Source organism: Gossypium arboreum, chromosome 10 (assembly GCF_025698485.1).
Source record: "Gossypium arboreum isolate Shixiya-1 chromosome 10, ASM2569848v2, whole genome shotgun sequence".
In the NCBI taxonomy this organism is placed as follows: Eukaryota; Viridiplantae; Streptophyta; class Magnoliopsida; order Malvales; family Malvaceae; genus Gossypium; species Gossypium arboreum.
In genome coordinates, this window is record NC_069079.1 from 42,180,948 (window position 1) to 42,201,385 (window position 20,438).

Below are 20,438 nucleotides of genomic sequence, written 5' to 3' on the forward strand. Positions count from 1 at the left end.
TTAATATAATTTAGGGATTTCTACGGATCAAGTCAAATGAATAAATCGTTTGATTCAGATTTACAATAATAAGTGAAGTCTAGGTGGATTCTTTCCTGGGTATTGTCTCTCTCATAAGTTTTCTTCAATTATTTTCCCAATTTGCTCTTTGTCGCTTAGTAATTAGTTTAGTTAGAATTAGATTTTAAAACAATTCCTTCAATTTATAGGCTAGATAATAAAAAGATAGTAATTACTAGTACTTTTAGTCCTCGTGGATACAATATTCTCGACTCACCGTAGCTATACTACCATTCGATAGGTGCGTTTGCCACTATCGTATTTTAGTTAGTTCATGATGTCATCAAGTTTTTGGCGCCGTTGCCAAGGACTAAAATCTTAGGAACACTTAATTTTTTATTAATTTAGCCATTTTTTATCTTTATTGCATTTTATTTTTGTTTTTATTTTAATTTACTAGATTTTCCTTTATTTTTTGGCAAGTTCCTTTAGTTTATGACGAGAAGAAACCCGTCAAGACCTCTAGTATTTGACAGTGAGATCAAAAGTGCAGTTCGTAGAAATTGTAGAGAAGCGAGGCAAAGTCGACAAAGTACAATAGAAGAGCAAGAGGATAGTGTTATTAATACTGAGGAGATGGCAGAAAGTCATAATAATCAGCTACCCCCTGTGGTTGCTGTAAATCCTATAAATCCAAATCCTGCTCCTCGTACTATGTTCGATTATGCTAAGTGCAATTTAACTGGGTCTGAATCGAGTATTGTTAGACCTGCTATTGCTGCAAATAATTTTGAAGTGAAACCTAACACTATTTAGATGATTCAACAGTTTGTTCAGTTCGATGGTTTGCAGGATGAAGACCCAAATACCTATTTGGTTAACTTTCTAGAATTCTGCAACACTTTTAAGATAAATGGTGTTTCTAATGATGCCATTTGGCTACAGTTATTTCTCTTCTCGTTGGGGAATAAGGCTAAGCAATGGTTGAACTCCCTACCAAGAGGTTCCATCACTACTTGGGAACAAATGACCGAAAAGTTTTTGCTGAAGTACTTTCCATCGGCTAAGACAGCCAAATTGAGGAATGATATATCTTTCTTCGTGAAAATGGATTTAGAAACTCTATATGATGCATGAGAGAGGTATAAAGATTTATTGAGAAGGTGCCCTTACCATGGGTTACCTCTATGGCTACAGGTTCAGGCTTTCCACAATGGTTTGAACCCCTCAACTAGGCAACTGATCGATACAGCCGCCAGTGGCACTTTGAATAATAAAACACCTGAGGAGGCTTACGAGCTTATAGAAGAGATGTCACTGAATAATTATCAGTGGCAAGTTATGAGGACAAAGCCGATAAAAGTAGTCGGTGTTTTTAACGTTGATGCAGTCACCATGTTATTGAACCAGGTAAAACTCTTGAATAAAAAGATTGATAGCTTATATGATTCTATGCAAGCATATTCGGTGATGCAATGCGGCACAAATAGAGGAGGGAAACATCTAGAAATCGATCCTTCAACCTTAACAGAGAAGACGAATAATTCAACGATATGGGTAATAATTCTAGACCTCAGAATAACCCCTATAGTAATACTTACAATGCAAGTTGGAGAAACCATCCAATTTATCTTGGGGTGGTCAAGGAAATCAAAGACCACAACCCCCTCCAGGCTTTCAACCACCATACCAGCAGTTGAAGAAGCTGAACCTTGAAGAGATATTGATGAAATTTATTTCGGTGTCAGAAACCCACTTCTAAAACACCGAAACAACACTAAAAAATCAACAAGTGTTGATTCAAAGGCTTGAGAATCAAATCGGTCAATTGGCTAAGAAGATTTCAGAACGACCACAAGGTAGCTTGCCAAGCAACACCGAAACTAACCCAAGAGAGCAGCTTCATGTGATTACTATTCGAGATAAAAAGAGGTTAGCTGAATCAAAACCGAGGCAAGAAACTGTGGTCAGTAATGGTAAGGTTGAGGTAAGCCAAAATAAGCAAGATTCGGTCAGTAAGGAATATAAACCTCATGTGCCATATCCAAATGCGAAAAGGAAAGACCACACAAACGAACAATTCAGTAAATTCCTTAAACTTTTAAAAAAGTTACATATTAACGTACCGTTTATTGAAGCTCTTTCACAGATGCCCAATTTCGTAAAATTTTTAAAGGAGCTTTTAGCAAACAAGTGAAAGTTAGATGATTCATCGTATGTGAAGCTAAACGCAGTTTGCTCAGCCATTTTGTAGAATAAACTACCCAATAAGTTGAAAGATCCATAAATTTTTACTATTCCTTGTTTAATTGGTAGTTTAAATGTTAACAATGCTTTGGCTAATTTAGGGGAAAGTATTAATGTCATGCTCTATAAAATGTTTAAACAACTCGGTCTTGGGAAACCTAAACAAACTAGGATGAGCATTTAATTGGCAGATAAAATTATTAGATTTCCTAGGAGTATTGTTGAAGACATGCTTGTTAAAATTGACAAATTTATATTCTCAATTGACTTCATTGTTCTAGACATGGATGATGATAGTGACGTACCTTTAATTTTAAGATGACCCTTTTTAGCAATTGCTAGAAATATTATAGATATTGGTATAGGTGATTTAATACTTCGTGTAAGTGATGACATGATTAAACTCCAAGCTCATGATTCTGTTAGGATATCTAGTGATCGAGATGATATTACGAGTTCTTTTAATGTGAGTAACCTTGTGGCTCAACTTCTTTGCAGGAAATTTCTCGAAAAAAGGTGATAGAGCCACAGTCCAGCTCAAGTGACAAAAATAGAACAATTCATGAGGAGCAAAGGCTACAAATTGATGAACTAGATGAATGGCGGACACACGTCAAAGATAAAACAAGAATACACGATGAACCAAAGCGACTCAATGACGAGCTTAAGGATGTAATGAACCACTTTAAGGTTGGGGACCAGGTATTGTTAGATGAAAAGGACCCTTGAATTTCCACTTCAGAGCTTATTTTAGACAAAGCAACTCCTTTTACAGTACTGAATGTTTTCCCATATGGTACAGTCGAGGTAAATTATTCTAAATTCGGCACTTTTAAAGTAAATACTACTCAGATCAAACCATATGTTGATAATAGAATTGATAGCGAGAAGGAGGAGTTTCGACTCTGCAAACCACCGTGACCGTGCGAATATGAGGTAAGTCAAGCTTAGACTTTAAATAAGCGCTTCTCAAGAGGCAACTCGAGTGCAAACATTACTAATTTATTAATTTTATTTCATGATTTTTTAAAAATCAATTAAAAAATGAAAAAAAATGAGTTTTTAAAACCCACACGGCTTGGACACATGGGTGTGTCCTTGGCCGTGTGGGTCATTTGGCTTAGTTTTAATCCACACATCCGTTTAACCCACACAGCTGAAACACACGGGCGTGTCCTTGGCCGTGTAGAGCCTAGGCCTTAAATTTTCTCAAAAATCGACAGAGACACAGCCTAAAATAGTCCACATGGGCATGTCCTTGACCGTGTGATACCTGGAGCTTAATGTCCAATATTAAAACAAGTCAGAGAGTTACACGGGCAAGGTATAAGGCTGTGTGTGCGAGTACATGGGGGTGTGGGACATCACACGGGCGTGAGAGAAATGAAGGATGTGACACACGGCCATGCGACAAGGCCGTGTCTTCTACATGGCCTGGATACATGGGCGTGTCTGTGGCCATCTGATGACTGGGTTAAAAGTATTTAACACACATGAGCTAAACAAAGGCCACACGGGCATGTAACATGGCTGTGTAGCCCAACACGGGCCTCATATGATCATGTCCCCCTTAAAATTCCTCGCCCCAAATTTTCTTTTCTCTTTTGTATTCTTACCCAACTCCTCCAACCCTAGTCCTTGCAACAACCCCACGCCCCGACCATTCAGCCAGTAGCCTATCCTACGTCATTTCCTTCTCCCGAACTAGCCACGCCACTCTCCTCCATCCCCTCTCCCTCGACCATACCCTCGTCGCACGACTCCCTCCGTCCTAGCCCCATTCATCCCTTTTCTTCATTTCTTTTCTTTCCCCTTAAACCGCCATCACCCTCCCTTGACCGAACCCCACCAGTCCGTTCCCCCTTGCGCACACAACACCACAAGCCCGCACCATCCCAATGCACCTCCATTCATCCCTTTCAACCCCATCTCAACCTTCACCCCCGCTTTATGCAAACCACCGCTGCCTACCCCTAATCCACTACCGCCGATCACCTAGCAGCCATTCGCTCGACCATAACAGTCGATTTTCAATGTTCTTTATTTTCAATATTTTATTTTATTCCATTATTTTATTTTATTGATTTACTAATTCTTTTGATTCTTGTCATTTTCTATATTACTATTGATTATAATTTTGTTATTATTATTATTATTATTATTATTATTATTATTATTATTATTATTATTCGTTTGGTAATTTGTGCCTCTTGTTAACAGTTTGGATTTGGGATCTTACGGTGTTGATTCTTGTTTTTCATTCACTTCACTCATTGTTCTAATCATCGGTTCTTTTGATATTTTTGTGGACTTGGTCAGTCGTTAAATGATGTTAGGGTTGTCTTTAGTATTTTTTTATTTTCATTATTAGGTGCCTTAGCTTGTCCCTTTTTGTTATTATCATTGCTAATTAGTTTAATATGCTGCTAGTTTTGATTCATATACTGCTAGTCTTCGCATGTTAAGGTATTAGTGCATATAGGATTACATTCTACATCTCAGCCACTTTTATTTTACCACACTAGAGTCTTTCAAGTCATATTTTGTTCCTAAGCTTCTCGATGTGTTTGATTGGTGATATTTTTATTCCTATTTTACTAATATTGGAATGTTCTATTTTTTAAGCACACCATGACAAACACACGATGCAAGACCAAGATCGCTGTCCCCACTTTGAAAAAGTGGAACGGGCCCGGAGCGACCTCCTCCTCGAGCGCATCCGCTAAAGCTCGCCATCCCTATCTCCGATTTTCAGTGGGTCCCTAAGAAGATTTATACCAACTTCATCGAGTGTGACCACTCGGTCTGGGCTGTTGCATTGATTAGGGCACGCTAGAGCAGGTCTGACTTGCTGATGACATGCACGCCATTATTGCCACAACTCCGTGGGATAGGTTTTTCGCCATCATCAAACCTACCTACACGAAGCTTACCTTGGAGTTTTGTTATTCATTTTTAGTGCAATGAGTCATAACGGTCCACGATGAGCTAGGCACCATCACTTTTTGCCACTGTGGTTTGGTGCGATACATGATCGTCCCAGAGTATGTGCTACCATGAGACTTTATTCTAAGGAGTTCATGAGCACTGAGGACTTCCTTCAACTTCATCGACATGTACATCACTTACCATCGTGTTGTTGTACCAACCTGATAGCTAGCCAGACACCTTACAATGCGAGCTGCTTGAAAGCGACTTCTCTCTCTCCAGCCCTATGGTATATTCATGCACTCCTCGCTCACACTTTAACAGAACAGAGAGAAAGCACTGGAGACGTTAGCACCCACGATGCTTACTTCTTATGGAGCATGGCCCATGGCCATATTATCGACTTGGCATACTTCATTGCTTTATCTTTCCGCTATCAAACTGACTGCCATAGGAGGGGCCCCATTGTTTAGGCCCTTACGTGACTCTCCTCGCTCGACACTTCGGTTTTCTTGACACATTGGAGTAATCCTCGACACTTACAGTTGTTGTCTAGATGTCCCCTCAAGGCATCTTGAGCATAATCCACATGAGGATGATCAATCAGTGACGTGGAGTGGATCCTCCTCAGTATAGATTGTTTCATTCTGACGTTCAGGATGACTTCGAGGACTTCACTGATGATGTCCCTCTCCATCACGAGGATCCACCTCAGCCACCACCTTCGAGTCATAGACCTGTTCATTCTGTTGCTAAATCCCGAGACGTATCCTACGAGGAATTCACTAGTTTCCGTCAGTACTATGCCAAGCGATTCGACAATATTGATGTGACATTGCAGCAAATTTGTTAGCATTTTCATATGTCTCCTCTAGCGCTGACGACTCACGCGTCTGATTATGAGGACCATTGAGTCCATCTCATTTATTTTATCTTTATCTTTATCTTTATTTTAATTTTAATTTTAATTTTCTGTTTATTTTTATTTTATTAAACTCCTTTCGCTTTTATAGTTTAAACTATCATTTTATTTATTATGGTTATTTCTTAATGAGTAGCCCTTTAGTCTTCTTCAACATTGTGTTTATTTTCTTATCAGTTGCTCAGAATCTTGCACACAACTACATTTATCTACAATTTCGCTTTTCACTATTCTGGGAATTTCATCCAATATTTAGGGCAGTTCCAATTATCTCCCTCTCTTATGATATTCTGTTTCTACTGTGATTATTTTTATTTGTACATTGAAGACAATGTACATCTTAAGTGTGGGGAGGTTATTTATATGATTATTTGAAAATCTCCGAATTATGCCTTGTGTTTAAGTAATTTTCTCATATTACTATTAGAATGAATTCTTATTGATTTGTAATTATCATTGATGTGTTTAGATAAAACTCATAGGTAATTGTGCATCTATTGTTTAAACTTTAAGACATGAGAGAATCAAGCATAATAAGTCTATTTTCAGAATTAAAAATTTGTTAAGTTGTTTCCCTAAATTTAAGTGTTACCTTGAAGTTTGAGATTTGCAAGATTGACATCAAAAATTGTAATTTTTGTGAGATTTTGAGTCTTTAGAGCATACACCTTTCTTGCTCACTTTATTATTGGTTATGAGTGTGTCAATATTGATTTGTTGTTCTAGAACTTGCTTCGATTATACATGTCAAGACCACACCTTTGATTTGATATACTGAGATGATAAAGGCACCTAGGTTTTAACCCACTTGTCCCATAAACCTACCTTCATAATTAACCCTTAGTGAACCCCTTTGAGCCTAACAATTCATTTCTTGATTCATCTATTAATATTAACCCATAACTCATTTTTGATTCATTGTTACTGTTTTATTGATTCCCTTTTTATCGAGATTTGATTTGATTAGTTGCCTAACTATGTTCTTTTGTTTCAGTTGTTAAATTTTCTCTTATTATCCATTTGATAAAAAAAAGTAAAAAAAAAATTATGCTTATATACATTTATGTGATTATTACTAGTTCTTTGGTTTGAGCTTAAAATTTCATATTCTGAGAAGAAGCTTGTGTTATTCTTTTGTAATTTTGATTGATGTAATTATTCAGTATTAGTTTATTTTTCTAGTTAGGTAATTTATCAATTCGATCTTGATTCTAACCTTCGTTTTCAAGCTTTATCCATACCTTTAACCCAAGCCCCATTAAAACCCTTTTAAAGACCTTTTGATTTGTGTATCATCTAATTTTATAGTGGTGGAGATTTAATTTTCATGCAAGCCTATGGTAATAACTTTTCATGTTTGACTTTTGAGTGCTTAATTTTTGAACCTTAAACACTTTGAGTGATTTGAGTGAATCTTTAGTGAGGATGTCAAAACTTGTCAGTTTTAAATTAAAGGAAATTATTTAGATAAGGGGAAATACCTATGTTTCCATGCTTTAAAAATGTGTGACTTGGATTGTGTGAATCTTTAGTGCTCTTTCAGTTGAATTATCAATGTGTGATTATTTGTAAATTATGTTAAAACATTATTAATGAGAATTATGAATTGAGAAAGTTTAATTTTAATTGTGAGTTGAGGATTTTGCTTGAGGACAAGTAAATGCTTAAGTGTGGGGATATTGGATAAACCATAAAAGTAACACATTTTAACCACCTGCTTAGCATGTTTTTGGATGATTTATTATATAATTTAGTGAATTTGATGCTCCTAATCCTTTAATTTCATGTTTCTATACTTAGGTGAGCATAGAGGAACAAAAGGGGCGAAAAATGGGCCAAAAACGGACAAAACGTGCTGATTTAAGGATCCACACGACCAAGACCATTCCCACACGGGTTGAGCATACGCCCATGTGAGCCACACGGGCTGGCCACACGTCCATGTGGCAGCTCGTGTTGATATCGCTCCCTGTTTCCTGAACACATGGAAAAAGACAATTTTTAGGGTTTCTAAGCATTCTAAACTCTATAAAAACACACCAGAAGAAGACCCTGGGGATCACATAGAGTAGAACGCATAGGTTTCTCGAAAACTGCTGACAGACTCAACTCAGAAACAAGATCTCCATTCAATTTCTTTAAAATTTTTTGAGTTTCTGATCGCGAGGTTTCGTGATAGGTTTTAAATATTTATAATTACTCGTTCTTGAACAAACTATTATCGCGATGTAGGCAAGTGTACCTATCAAACAATAGTATAGTAATGGCAAGACCGGGATATCGTACCCAAGGGAACCAAAAGTGCTAGTAATAACTGTCTTTTTATTATCTAGCCTAAGCATAATGGGGTTTTGTTTTAATTACCTAATTATCTAAACTAAGAACGCACAGAGAAAAGAATTGGGGAATTGCTTCTGGGAAAATCGATTGACTTGAGACAATACTTAAGGAAAAATCCACCAAGACTTTACTTGTTATTCTAGCTCCGAATCGGACGATTTATTCATTCAACTTATTCTGTAGAGATCCCGAAGTTATGTTATTATCCCTATTTAAGACTAATAACACCTAATCCCTAGATTGAATAATCGAGACTTTTCTCTACTTAACACTCTAGGGTTGCATTAACTCGATCTATGGATCCCCTTATTAGGTTTCACCCTAATCCGGCAAAATCTTGTCACCCTATTTCTAGGCGCCCAATCAACTCTGCTTAATTATGACAAAAGTACTCTTAGACAGGGTCTATTCCTCCTCTGAATAAGAGCATGTCTTGAATCAGTATCCCGGGATATCAAAACAAGAATTAAGAACACATAATTAAGAACAAGTTAAATATTTATCATATGATTCAAAAAAAAAAAACAAGATTCATCTTAGGTTTCATTCCCCTTAGGTATTTAGGGGATTTAGTTCATAACTAAATAAGAAAAAACATCTTAGAAGAATAAAGAATACAAAACATAAAGAAAACACAAAACTCATTAAGGGAAATTAAGAAGAGATCTTCAGTCTTGATGATGAATCTGGCTTCTGAGATGGATCAATCGGCTTCATTGGGGTAATTCCTTGCCCCCCCTTCTCTGTCTCCCTTTTTCTCCTCTTCTAGGGTGTATTTATAGGCTTTGGAATGCCTAGAAGCCTTCAGAAGTGGCCTTTTCCGAATTGGACTTAACTTGGGCTCATCAGGGACACACTCGTGTGACACGCCTGTGTGCAATTATTTTAGGCCATGTTTGAGCCTGTTAGAATGGCACGGCTGTGTGGTCTGCCCGTTTGAGGAGGTCCAGGCCGTGTTGATTTTGTATTTTGGCCCATTTTCTCCATTTTTTCGCCCGTTTCTCTTTCCTTTCACTCTCTTATGCTCTCCTAAGTATAAAACATGAAATTAAAGCATTGGGAGCATCGAATTCACCAATTCTAATGGAAAATCATCCATAAAATGGATTAAATATGGAGTAAATTTATGTATAATTTACGGTTTATCAAATACCCCCACACTTAAGCATTTGCTTGTCCTCAAGCAAAATCTTCAACTCATAATAAAAATAAATTCTCCTTAACTTATAGTTCTTGTCGATAATATCTCAAAATAATCCATAGGTAATCATACATTGAGAATTCAACTAAAAGAACATAAAATTTTCAAGCATTCCAAGTTGAGTATTTAATCATGCAAACATAGGTGTCTCTCCGTATCTAAGTAATTACCTTAATTCAAAATATCACAGAGTTTCAAATCCTCACTAAAGATTCACTCAAATCACTCGCAGTGTTTAAAGACGATAAATGAAGCACTCAATAGTCAATAATAAAAAGTCATTAGCAATAGGCTTGCATGAAAATCAAATCTCCACCACTATAATTTAAGATGATTCATCAATCAAAAGGTCTTTAGAGGGTTATAGTGAGGCTTGGTTAGGGGGGTGTGGTCATAAGCTGAAAGAAAGGGTTAGAATCGAGATTGAATTGAAAAATTGTCTAACTAGAAAAAGAGTTAATCTTCACTTGCGTACAAAAGAGTTTTTCTCAGAATATGAAATTACAGATATGCATACATAGTTTTTTTTTTTTAAGAACAAGTCAAATAACATAGACTAACTATTAAGAACAAGGCATAGCTAAACAATTTATTCAATTCAAATCTCGACAAAAATAGGGATTAATTTAGGGGGTTTCAACAATAATAGGTTAAGGGTTAATATTGAAGTTAATACAAGGAATGGCTTGTTAGGCTCAATGGGGTTTACTAGGGTTTAATCGTGGAGGTAGGCTTTTTATGGCATGAGTGGGTTAATCCTAAGTGCCTTAATCATTTTGATATATCAAATCAAATGGTGTGGTCTCGACATGTATAATCAAGAAAGTTCTAAAATAACAGTTTAATACTGACACACTCAAAACAATAATAAAAGTGAGCATGAAAGGATGAATAGATGCTCAAAAGGCTCAAAAATCTCATAAAAAATATGGCTTTTTGATGTTTAGACTCGTGAATTCCAATTGAAAGTAATACCTAGACTTGGGGAAAACAACCTAGAATTTTGAATTCTTAAAAATCAACTTATCATGCTTGATTCTCTAATGACTTAAAGTTTAAACAATCAACGCATAAATCCCTATGTTTTAATTCAAGATATATCAATCAAAATCATAAACCAATCAAAATTTATCCTAAATATGATATGAGAACTTTTCAAGAGAACAAGGAAATCATTAATAAATACCCCCCCACATTTAAGATGTACATTGCCCTCAATGTACGAAGATAGATATTAGAGTACAAAAATAAGATAGGGGGAGGCGTGAAACTTCCTGTGTTAAGAATGGATGATATTCCTGGATTAGCAAATCGAGTATCGGAGATAACTCTGGATGGCAAGCTTGACTTTGAAGGTAAGCCCTTTTTTTTTTTGAAAAAGAAAACAAATGAATCTAAAAAACGATTGAGTATTAAAAACTTAATAAAAGAAAAATAAGATAAGATAATTATTCTAATTTTTAAAGTGGCATGGCCGGGGCACACGCCCGTGTGCGCCTTGGCCCGGTCGTGTTTGTCGCAAATTAAGATATCGCCACACGGTCTTATTGCACGCCCGTGTATCTAGGTCGTGTCGCTACGTGATCATATCGCACGGCCATGTCTAGCTTTGTTCGCTTCTCTTACGCCCATGTGTTAAGGTAACACGCCCGTGTATTGTCGTCCACAGCTTAACGACATGAGCGTGTCTTACGCTTGTATCGAAAAAATAGAATCGAGCCTTGCTCCTGGCACGCCCATGTTTTTCTATTCCCACGCCTGTGTCAACCTATCAAGTTCACCCACGGCCATGTCACATAGTCATGGGGATTTATCGCATACCGTGTTTTAAAGAAATCATGTCCTACTTCCACACAGCCGTATCACACGGTCGTGTCTCTTCCCCTGTTTGGCCACGGCTTTAGGCACACCCGTGTGTCTGGCCGTGTGTGCTAAAAAACTTTGCAATTCAAAGACAACGTTAATAATTCAAAGTGTTAGAAATTAAAAATAAAGAAATCAAAATATGTTAATGCTCAGATTGTCGCCCGAGAAGCGCTTATTTATAGTCTAAGCTCGACTTACCTCTCTAGTGAATGGTCAGGGTGGTTCGAGGAGTTTATACTCCTCATTCCTACTATCAATCTCATCAAAATAGGGTTTTAATCGGGTGTTGTTTACCTTAAATGTAATATCCCGAATTAGGGCCTAATCGGAATAGTGGTTTCGTGACCATAAAACTGAGATAGAAATAATTATTTTATAATTATTTTGAGGTTTATGATATGATTGCATGATTGTGTGAAAATTTCGTGATGAAATTCTATGCCTAAAGTGCTTAAATTGAAAGTAGGGACTAAATCGAATAAGTTGCAAAACTTGCATTCTAGAAGTTTTAGTATGAAATTGTTTTGGAATATTAATGAGGAGGTCTTAAATAGCAATTTGACCAATTTTAAGTTCATGGACAAAATTAGGACATGGAAGGAATTTTGGAAAGTTTAGTAGTAAGGGTATTTTGGTCATTTAGTTATTAAAATGAATTAAAAACAAAATTAAAAGCCAATTTTGTCCATCTTCTTCATTAGGCTGAAATTTCAAGGGTTCTCCATAGCTAGGGTTTGTTTCAAGCTTCCAAGCTCCATAGTAAGTGATTCCAAGCCCGCTTTTAATGATTTTTACTTTTTGAGATCCCTTAACTCGATAAAGCTTATGTTAGCAATAATTTAACCTAGGGTTTATATTTGGAAAAATACCCATAGGTGAAATTTGTGTATTTTGATGTTTTATGATAGAATATTAAGTTTTAAATTATGTTAGACAACTTGTACTACTCGATTTTAAGCAAAAACGAGTAAAAGGGCTTAATCGGTAAAAATACCTAATAGTCACAAGTACTTGTTAGAGTGAGAATTTGATATTGCCATAGAAGAGAAAAGTGATCAGCATGTTGTAAAACATAAGAATAAGGAATAAATTTTAATCCCGAGCCTAGGGGAAAAAATGTAAATATGCAAAAGTTTAGGGGTAAAATTGTAATTTTGCCAAAATTTGAGTTAAGGATTAATTTGATAATGTGAGTATTAAATAAGCTAAATGTGTTATTTTAGATCAAGAAAGACGTGGAATCGACCTCAATCGAGGAAAAGAAAAGATTGTGGACTAAATTGCAAAATCTTTGTATTTTGGTACCAAGGTAAGTTCATGTGTAAATAATGTAGCATAAATGTTATTTTTAAGTTATTAATGTTAATTATATGATATGCTGATTTTTAATCGTGAAATATTATGCTTTGTGGTTAATGTTGAGTAATATGCAAATTATGTTTACTACTTGATAAATATGAATTGCTACCGAGTATCGGTTTCGATATTCCGTGGAAGACGGCAAAGATGTGTGATCGAGGAAAACGCCCGTTTGAACCTTAGGAATAGATTAGGATACAAGTGACATGTCACTAGGATGGTTGAGCATCCGAACTCGTTGAGTTGAGTCCGAGTTCACTTATGGATGCGAATGTCCGAACTCGTTGAGTTGAGTCCGAGTTCGTGAGATGTAACTAGGCATCCGAACTCGTTGAGTTGAGTCCGAGTTCACTTATGGATACAAACGCCCGAGCTCATTGAGTTGAGTCCGAGTTCGCTTATGGGTGGGTTACATGATTGCTTGATTGCATATATGGCACTTATGTGCAAGTTATCCATGTATCCGAATTATATTCCGATGTGTTCAACGGGTAAAGTTCTACTCAAATGGAGGAATATTCGAGATGTAAAGAGACGTATTGGTAAGTGATGTGAAATGGATATTTTGGACAGGTATGTATTTAACCCTCGGGTTGAGTATTGATACAACCACGATAAGGTAATAAGATGATGAAAAATGATTAAAAATGTGATATGTGTTTTAGTGATACATGCTAATGTTGATTGGTATGACTGTTTGTTATGTTACTTATTATTTGCATATGAACTTACTAAGCATTTATGCTTACTCCCTCCTTCTTACTCATTGTAGTTTTGGACAAGCCAGCTCAGGAGTCGGGATAGGTCAAGGCTCACCACACTATCCTAAGACTTTTGGTAATGGCTTGTAAAATTTAAGTATGGCATGTATAGCAATATACCTTTTTGTGTAAATGATCTTATGGTATGGTGATGGAATGGTTGAGGAAATGCTTGATAATGATAAATTATGAAAATAGTTAGTTTAGATTATTTTTGATGTTAAGGAAAATTATTAAGATACTTAGTGCATAAAACTCATAAAAGGGATGAAATTTGCCATAAATAGAATCTTTGCAACAACAACGACACGAGTTTAAAAATTTACTAAACATCATAGAAATTGAACTTGGTGATGGACTACATATCAAATTGAAGCTTATTATGTCTAGTTTCACATGAAACAAATGAAATAGGTAAAGGAATTATATGTTACAGGATATTTGAATTTTAGTGAAATAGGGTCATAGCAGTTTCTGAATCCCCTATTCCAACTTTAGAAATTCACCATAAATTTTAAAGATATAATTAGGTAGTGTATTTTATATTCTAAGAATCCTTATTGAGTCTAGTTTCAGGAGAAACAAACTTTATAGTCATATGGATTTTTTACAGAGAGAAATGTGGTTCGTAGTAAACAGAGGTCAGACCAGTCAAGTCCTGAAACAGGGGTAACTTTAACTAATAAACTGTACTAATTGGCCCAACCAAAAATTCTAGGAAAAAATTAGTAGATATGTATATGAGTCTAGATTTAGGGAAAATTTACAGATCTTGATTTCGAGTTTTGTAACTCGAGATATGATTTTTCTTGTGACTGTGATGCAAGTAGCTTAAAAGCTGTGAATGTAGAAATAAATAATCCAAAGTTCTAAATATGTTAAATTAAGCTTAGTAACACCTCATACTCGACTCCGGCAACGGTCTCGGGTGTGGGGGCGTTACATTAAAAGTGCCAAACTTGGGGTGACTCACCTCCACCGTACCGAATGGAAAAATACTGAGTACCGTAAGAGGGATTTCCTCATTCGGTGTGGTTGTGACAATGTAAGGATCTGCGGTATCTAGTAAGACTTTATCGCCAACCTTAAGTTGATTCAGAGAGGTATCGGCCTTGTTTTGACATAAATTCGGTTTATCATATATACTCGATTTGTGTACTCGCCATTCGTCTACTCCTTTATCCATAGCCTTCGTTCTTCATGAATGTGTCCTCTATCTTTTCTGGAACATGGCTCGTGAACTTCTTTGAAGCTCAATTTCTGCAAAGTCATATTGTCAGTTTTAGTAGATTGGTGTGGACTATTAGCTTCAATGTTCGATGTGATGCTAGAATTACGAGCTTGAAGGGTGATCGTTTCATCTCCCACACCAAGTGTAAGGTCACCTGTGCCAACATCAATAATTGTTTTAGCAGTTGCTAAAAAGGGCCTCCCTAAAATCAAAGGGATGTTATTATCCTCCTCTATGTCGAGAACAACGAAATCAATGGGAAATATGAACTTATCTACTTTTACTAGCATATCTTCAATAATACCCCTAGGAAATCTTATAGTTTTATATGCCAATTGAATGCTCATCCTAGTTTGTTTAGGTTTCCCAAGACCTAGTTGCTTAAACATTCTGTACGATGACGTTAATACTAGCCCCTAAATCAGCTAATGCATGATTCACATCTAAACTACCAATTAAGCAAGGAATTGTAAAACTCCCTGGATCTCTCAATTTGTGGGGTAGTTTATTCTGTAGAATAGCTGAGCAAACTGCGTTTAGTTCTACATGCGACACCTCATCCAACTTCCCTTTTTTTGCTAAAAGCTGCCTCTGAAATTTCATTGCATTTGGCATCTGCGACAGAGCTTCAATAAACGGTAAGTTAATATGTAATTTTTTTAAAAGTTTAAGGAATTTAGTGAATTTTTCGTCTGAGCGGTCTTTCCTTGTCGCGTTAGGGTATGGAACACGAGGTTTGTATTCTTCATTCACTATATTGTTATGACTTACCTCACTTTTATCTTTACTCACCACAGTGTCTTGCCTCGGTTCTGGCTTAGGCTCAACGAATTCTTCTTTATCTTGAGTACTAATGGCGTTGAGCTGTTCCCTTGGGTTAGGTTCAGTATTGCTTGATAATCTACCTTGTGGTCATTCAGAGATTAGTTTGGATAGCTGGCCTATCTGAGTTTCGATTCTTTGGATCAATGCTTGTTGATTTTTAAGTGCTGTCTCGGTATTTTGGAAATGGGTTTCTGACATTGATATGAATTTTGAGAGCATCTCTTCAAGGTTCAATTTCTTCTCTTTTTGATAAGGTGGCTATTGAAAACCCTGAGGATTTTGTGGCTTCTGATTTCCTTGACCACCCTAGGAGAAATTTGGGTGGTTCCTCCAACCTGCATTATAAGTATTACTGTATGGGTAATTTTGAGATCTAAAGTTATTGTTACCCATATAGTTGACTTGTTCCTCTTTGGTTGTGGGATTGAAGGATTGATATTCTATATGCACACCTCCTCCACTTGAGTTACACCTCATTACTGGATGTATCTGCGTATAACCAAGTAAACCATCAATCTTTTTATTGAAAAGTTCTACCTGATTTGACAGCATAGTAACTGAATCGATGTTATAAACGCCGGCTGTTTTTGTTGGCTTAGTCCTCATGACTTGGCACAGATAGTTATTCAGTGACATTTCTTCAATGAATTCATAAGCCTTTTCAGGTGTTTTGTTGTTGATGGTTCCGCCAGCAGTTGCGTCAACCATTTGCCGAGTCGAGGGATTTAGACCATTGTGGAATGCTTGTACTTGAAGCCAAAGCGGTAACCCATGGTGAGGGCACCTTCTTAGTAAGTCCTTGTATCTCTCTCATGCATCGTAAAGTGTTTCTAAATCCATCTGCACAAAAGAAGAGATATCATTACGTAATTTAGCCGTTTTAGCCGGTGAAAAATATTTTAGTAAAAATTTCTCGGTCATTTGTTCCCAAGTAGTAATTGACCCTTGTGGTAACTAGTTCAACCACTGTTTAGCTTTGTTCCTCAAGGAAAAAGAAAATAATTGAAGATGAATGGCATCATCAAAAATGCCATTGATTTTAAATGTATCGCAAAATTCCAGAAAATTTGCTAAGTGAGCGTTGGGATCTTCATCCTGCAAACCATCAAAGTGAACAAACTATTGTATCATCTGAATAGTGTTAGGTTTTAATTCAAAAGTATTTGCAGCTACAGTAGGTCTAGATATGTTAGATTCAGTTCCTGTTAGAGAAGGTTTAGCATAATTATACATAGTAAGTGGAGCAGGATTTTGATTAGTCGCAGTTGCAGGAGGTAGCTGATTGCCTTGGTTTTCAGCCATCTCTTTGGTTGGGGGTTGAGTATCATCTTCTTGCTCGTTCTCCATGTATCGTAAGATGCGCCTTATCTCTCTTTGATTTCTACGAACTGTGCGATCGATTTCTTCGTCAAAAAGTAATGGTCCCGATGGGTTTCTTATAAACTATAAAAACCTGCCAAGAGAAAGAAAAAGTAAAATAATAAATAATAATAATGAAATAAAATTAAATTAAATTTCAAGAAAAATAAATGGCTAAAGTAATAAAAATTGAGCGTTCCTAATACCTTAGTTCCCCGACAATGGTGCCAAAAACTTGATCGCAAGGTTTCGTGATAGGTTTTAAATATTTATAATTACTCGTTCTTGAACAAACTATTATCGCGATGTAGGCAAGTGCTTCTATCGAACAATAGTATAGTAATGCCAAGATCGGGATATCATACCCAAGGGAACCAAAAGTACTAGTAATGACTGTCTTTTTATTATCTAGCCTAAGAATAATGGGGTTTTGTTTTGATTAACTAATTATCTAAACCAAGAACGCACAGAGAAAAGAATTGGGGAATTGCTTTTGGAAAAATCGATTGACTTGAGACAATACCTAAGTAAAAATCCACCTAGACTTTACTTGTTATTCTGGCTCCGAATCGGATGATTTATTCATTCAACTTGTTCCGTAGAAATCCCTAAGTTATGTTATTATCCCTATTCAAGACTAATAATGCCTAATCCCTAGATTGAATAACTGAGACTTTTCTCTAATTAACATTCTAAGTTTGCATTAACTCGATCTATGGTTCCCCTTATTAGGTTTCACCCTAATCCGGCAAAATCTTGTCACCCTATTTCTAGGCGCCCAATCAACTCTGCTTAATTATGACAAAAGTACTCTTAGACAGGGTCTATTCCTCCACTGAATAAGAGCATATCTTGAATCAGTATCCCGGGATATCAAAACAAGAATTAAGAACACATAATTAAGAACAAGTTAAATATTTATCATACGATTCAAAAAAAAAAAAACAAGATTCAACTTAGGTTTCATTCCCCTTAGGTATTTAGGGGATTTAGTTCATAACTAAATAAGAAAAAACATCTTAGAAGAATAAAGAATACAAAACATAAAGAAAACACAAAACTCATTAAGGGAAATTAAGAAGAGATCTTCAGTCTTGATGATGAATCTGGCTTCTGAGATGGATCAATCGGCTTCATTGGGGTAATTCCTTGCCCCCCCTTCTCTGTCTCCCTTTTTCTCCTCTTCTAGGGTGTATTTATAGGCCTTGGAATGCCTAGATGCCCTCATAAGTGGCCTTTTCTGAATTGGACTTAACTTGGGCTCGACAGGGACACGCCCGTGTGCGATTACTTTAGGCCATTTTCGAGCCTGTTAGAATGGCACGGCTGTGTGGTCTGCCCGTGTGAGGAGGTCCAGGCCGTGTTGATTTTGTATTGGGTCCATTTTCTCCGTTTTTGGCCCATTTCTTGTTCCTTTCGCTCTCCTATGCTCTCCTAAGTATAAAGCATGAAATTAAAGCATTAGGAGCATCGAATTCACCAATTCTAATGGAAAATCATCCATAAAATGTATTAAATATGGGGTAAAAATATGTATAACTTACGGTTTATCAGTTTCTTTATGTTTTGTTGTTTTCCTATATTTTAGATGTTTTCCTTTCCAAGTACGAACTAAATTCCCTAAATACCTAGGAACATGAAACCTATGACAGATCTTATTATTTGATTTTTTTGGACTACATGATAAATATTTGTTCTTTATCTCAATTATGTTTACGTACCTTCATGTTTAATGTTTTCAGGATATTAATTCATGATTGATTTGCTTATTCAGTGGAGCAAAAGTCTCTGTTTAAGAGTAGATCTGGCATAATTGAGTGGAGTTGCATGCAATCCTTGAAATAGGACGACATAAATCTACCGGATTAGAGTCAAATCTAATAGGGGAATCCATAGATCGAGTTAATACGACGATAGGGGTTTTAATTAGAAAGAGATTTTAATTAATCAACCTAGAGTCAGTTATTTTTACTCTCGAAAGAGATATTAATATAATTAGGGATTTCTACGGATCAAGTCAAATGAATAAATCATTTAATTTAGATTTAGAATAATAAGTGAAGTCTAGGTGGATTTTTTCTTGGGTATTGTCTCTCTCATAAGTTTTCTTCGATTATTTTCCCAATTCGCTCATTGTCGCTTAGTAATTAGTTTAGTTAAAATTATATTTTAAAATAATTCCTTCAATTTATAGGCTAGATAATATAAAGATAATAATTACTAATACTTTTAGTCCTCGTAGATATGATATTCCTGACTCACTGTAGCTATACTACCATTCGATGGGTGCGCTTACCTTTGTCATATTTTAGTTAGTTCGTGACGTCATCTATATTCAGTACAATCTTTCTTCATGTGTCCAAACTGGTTACAAAAGAAACAACTCTCTGTAGCTTACTATTGTTTCTTTTGAGCTGGACCCTTAATAACTTCATTATGATATTTTCTTTTCGTGCCCTTGTCTTTAGGGGCATTGGCCAAATGAGCACTTTTAGACTTATCATGCTTCAACCTTTCTTCCTCTTGCACACAATGAGAAATGAGCTTATTTAAAGTCCATTTCTCCTTTTGACTGTTATAACTAATTTTAAATTGATTGAACTGTGCAGGAAGCGATACCAAAACCATAAAAACAGGCAATTCCTCAAAAAGCTCGATCTTAAGTGCTTTAAGTCTTAAAGCAACATGAAACATCTCCATAATGTACTCCCTCACGTTTTCTTGACCCTTATACTTCATAGAAATCAAAGACGTTAGAAGTGATGTCATCTCAATTTTATCATTTTTAGCAAAATGTTTCTCAATTTCGCCAAGGAAATCCTTGACCTGAGTAATCTCTTTAGATTCTGTACCCTTAAAGGCTTCTGAAATGTTGTGTTTCATGATCATTAGACTCATGCAATTTGAACGATCCCGCCTCTCAAAATCCCTCTTAACATCGGGGTGCTTTCTACGATGAGAGGTGCATGTTGTTCTTCCCTTAGTGCAAGGTCTATGTCCATACAGCTAAGCGCTATAAGTAAGTGCATTTTCCATTCCTTAAAATTAATCCCATTAAGTATGGGTATAGAATTTATATTAGCAGATATTATGGTAGTAGAAGATGAACTAGCTGAATATAGAACAAAAACAAATAAAAACAAGCTCACATCAGTATTAATAAGTACACAATAAATTTAAGATAATGACTAATCACATCTCAAGATACCAAACATAACATTAATATTAAGTCTTTGGATAGTAATATTAACAATAAGCGATGCTCTTGTTGTAGCAATTAAACATTGACAATAAATAATGTCAAAAAATTAATTAATCTTTGGACTAACTTATTGCTCACATAAAATACATTATAATTGTCACACGTTTATCACCATAGATAGCGTTGAAATTCAGCCA

General features: G+C 36.0%; 1 protein-coding gene and 2 non-coding genes across 3 annotated transcripts; 1 reads left to right on the top strand and 2 right to left on the bottom strand.

Moving 5' to 3' along the window:
* Nucleotides 1-1,074: 1,074 nt before the first annotated feature.
* On the bottom strand, nt 1,075-1,181 carry LOC128283339 (small nucleolar RNA R71). Its single transcript, XR_008273681.1, has one exon. It is a non-coding gene; the product is annotated as a small nucleolar RNA R71 (small nucleolar RNA).
* Nucleotides 1,182-16,446: 15,265 nt separating this feature from the next.
* Nucleotides 16,447-16,553, top strand: LOC128283243 (small nucleolar RNA R71). Its single transcript, XR_008273585.1, has one exon. It is a non-coding gene; the product is annotated as a small nucleolar RNA R71 (small nucleolar RNA).
* Nucleotides 16,554-19,436: 2,883 nt separating this feature from the next.
* LOC108465334 (uncharacterized) lies at nt 19,437-19,922 on the bottom strand. Its single transcript, XM_017765663.1, has one exon. The coding sequence runs from the start codon at nt 19,920-19,922 to the stop codon at nt 19,437-19,439; it is 486 nt and encodes a 161-aa protein (XP_017621152.1).
* Between the last annotated feature and the right edge of the window lie 516 nt (nt 19,923-20,438).

Bases quoted from the DNA above. Each gene is read 5' to 3' on its own strand.
- LOC108465334 (XM_017765663.1), bottom strand. From the start codon at position 19,922: ATGAAACACAACATTTCAGAAGCCTTTAAGGGTACAGAATCTAAAGAG.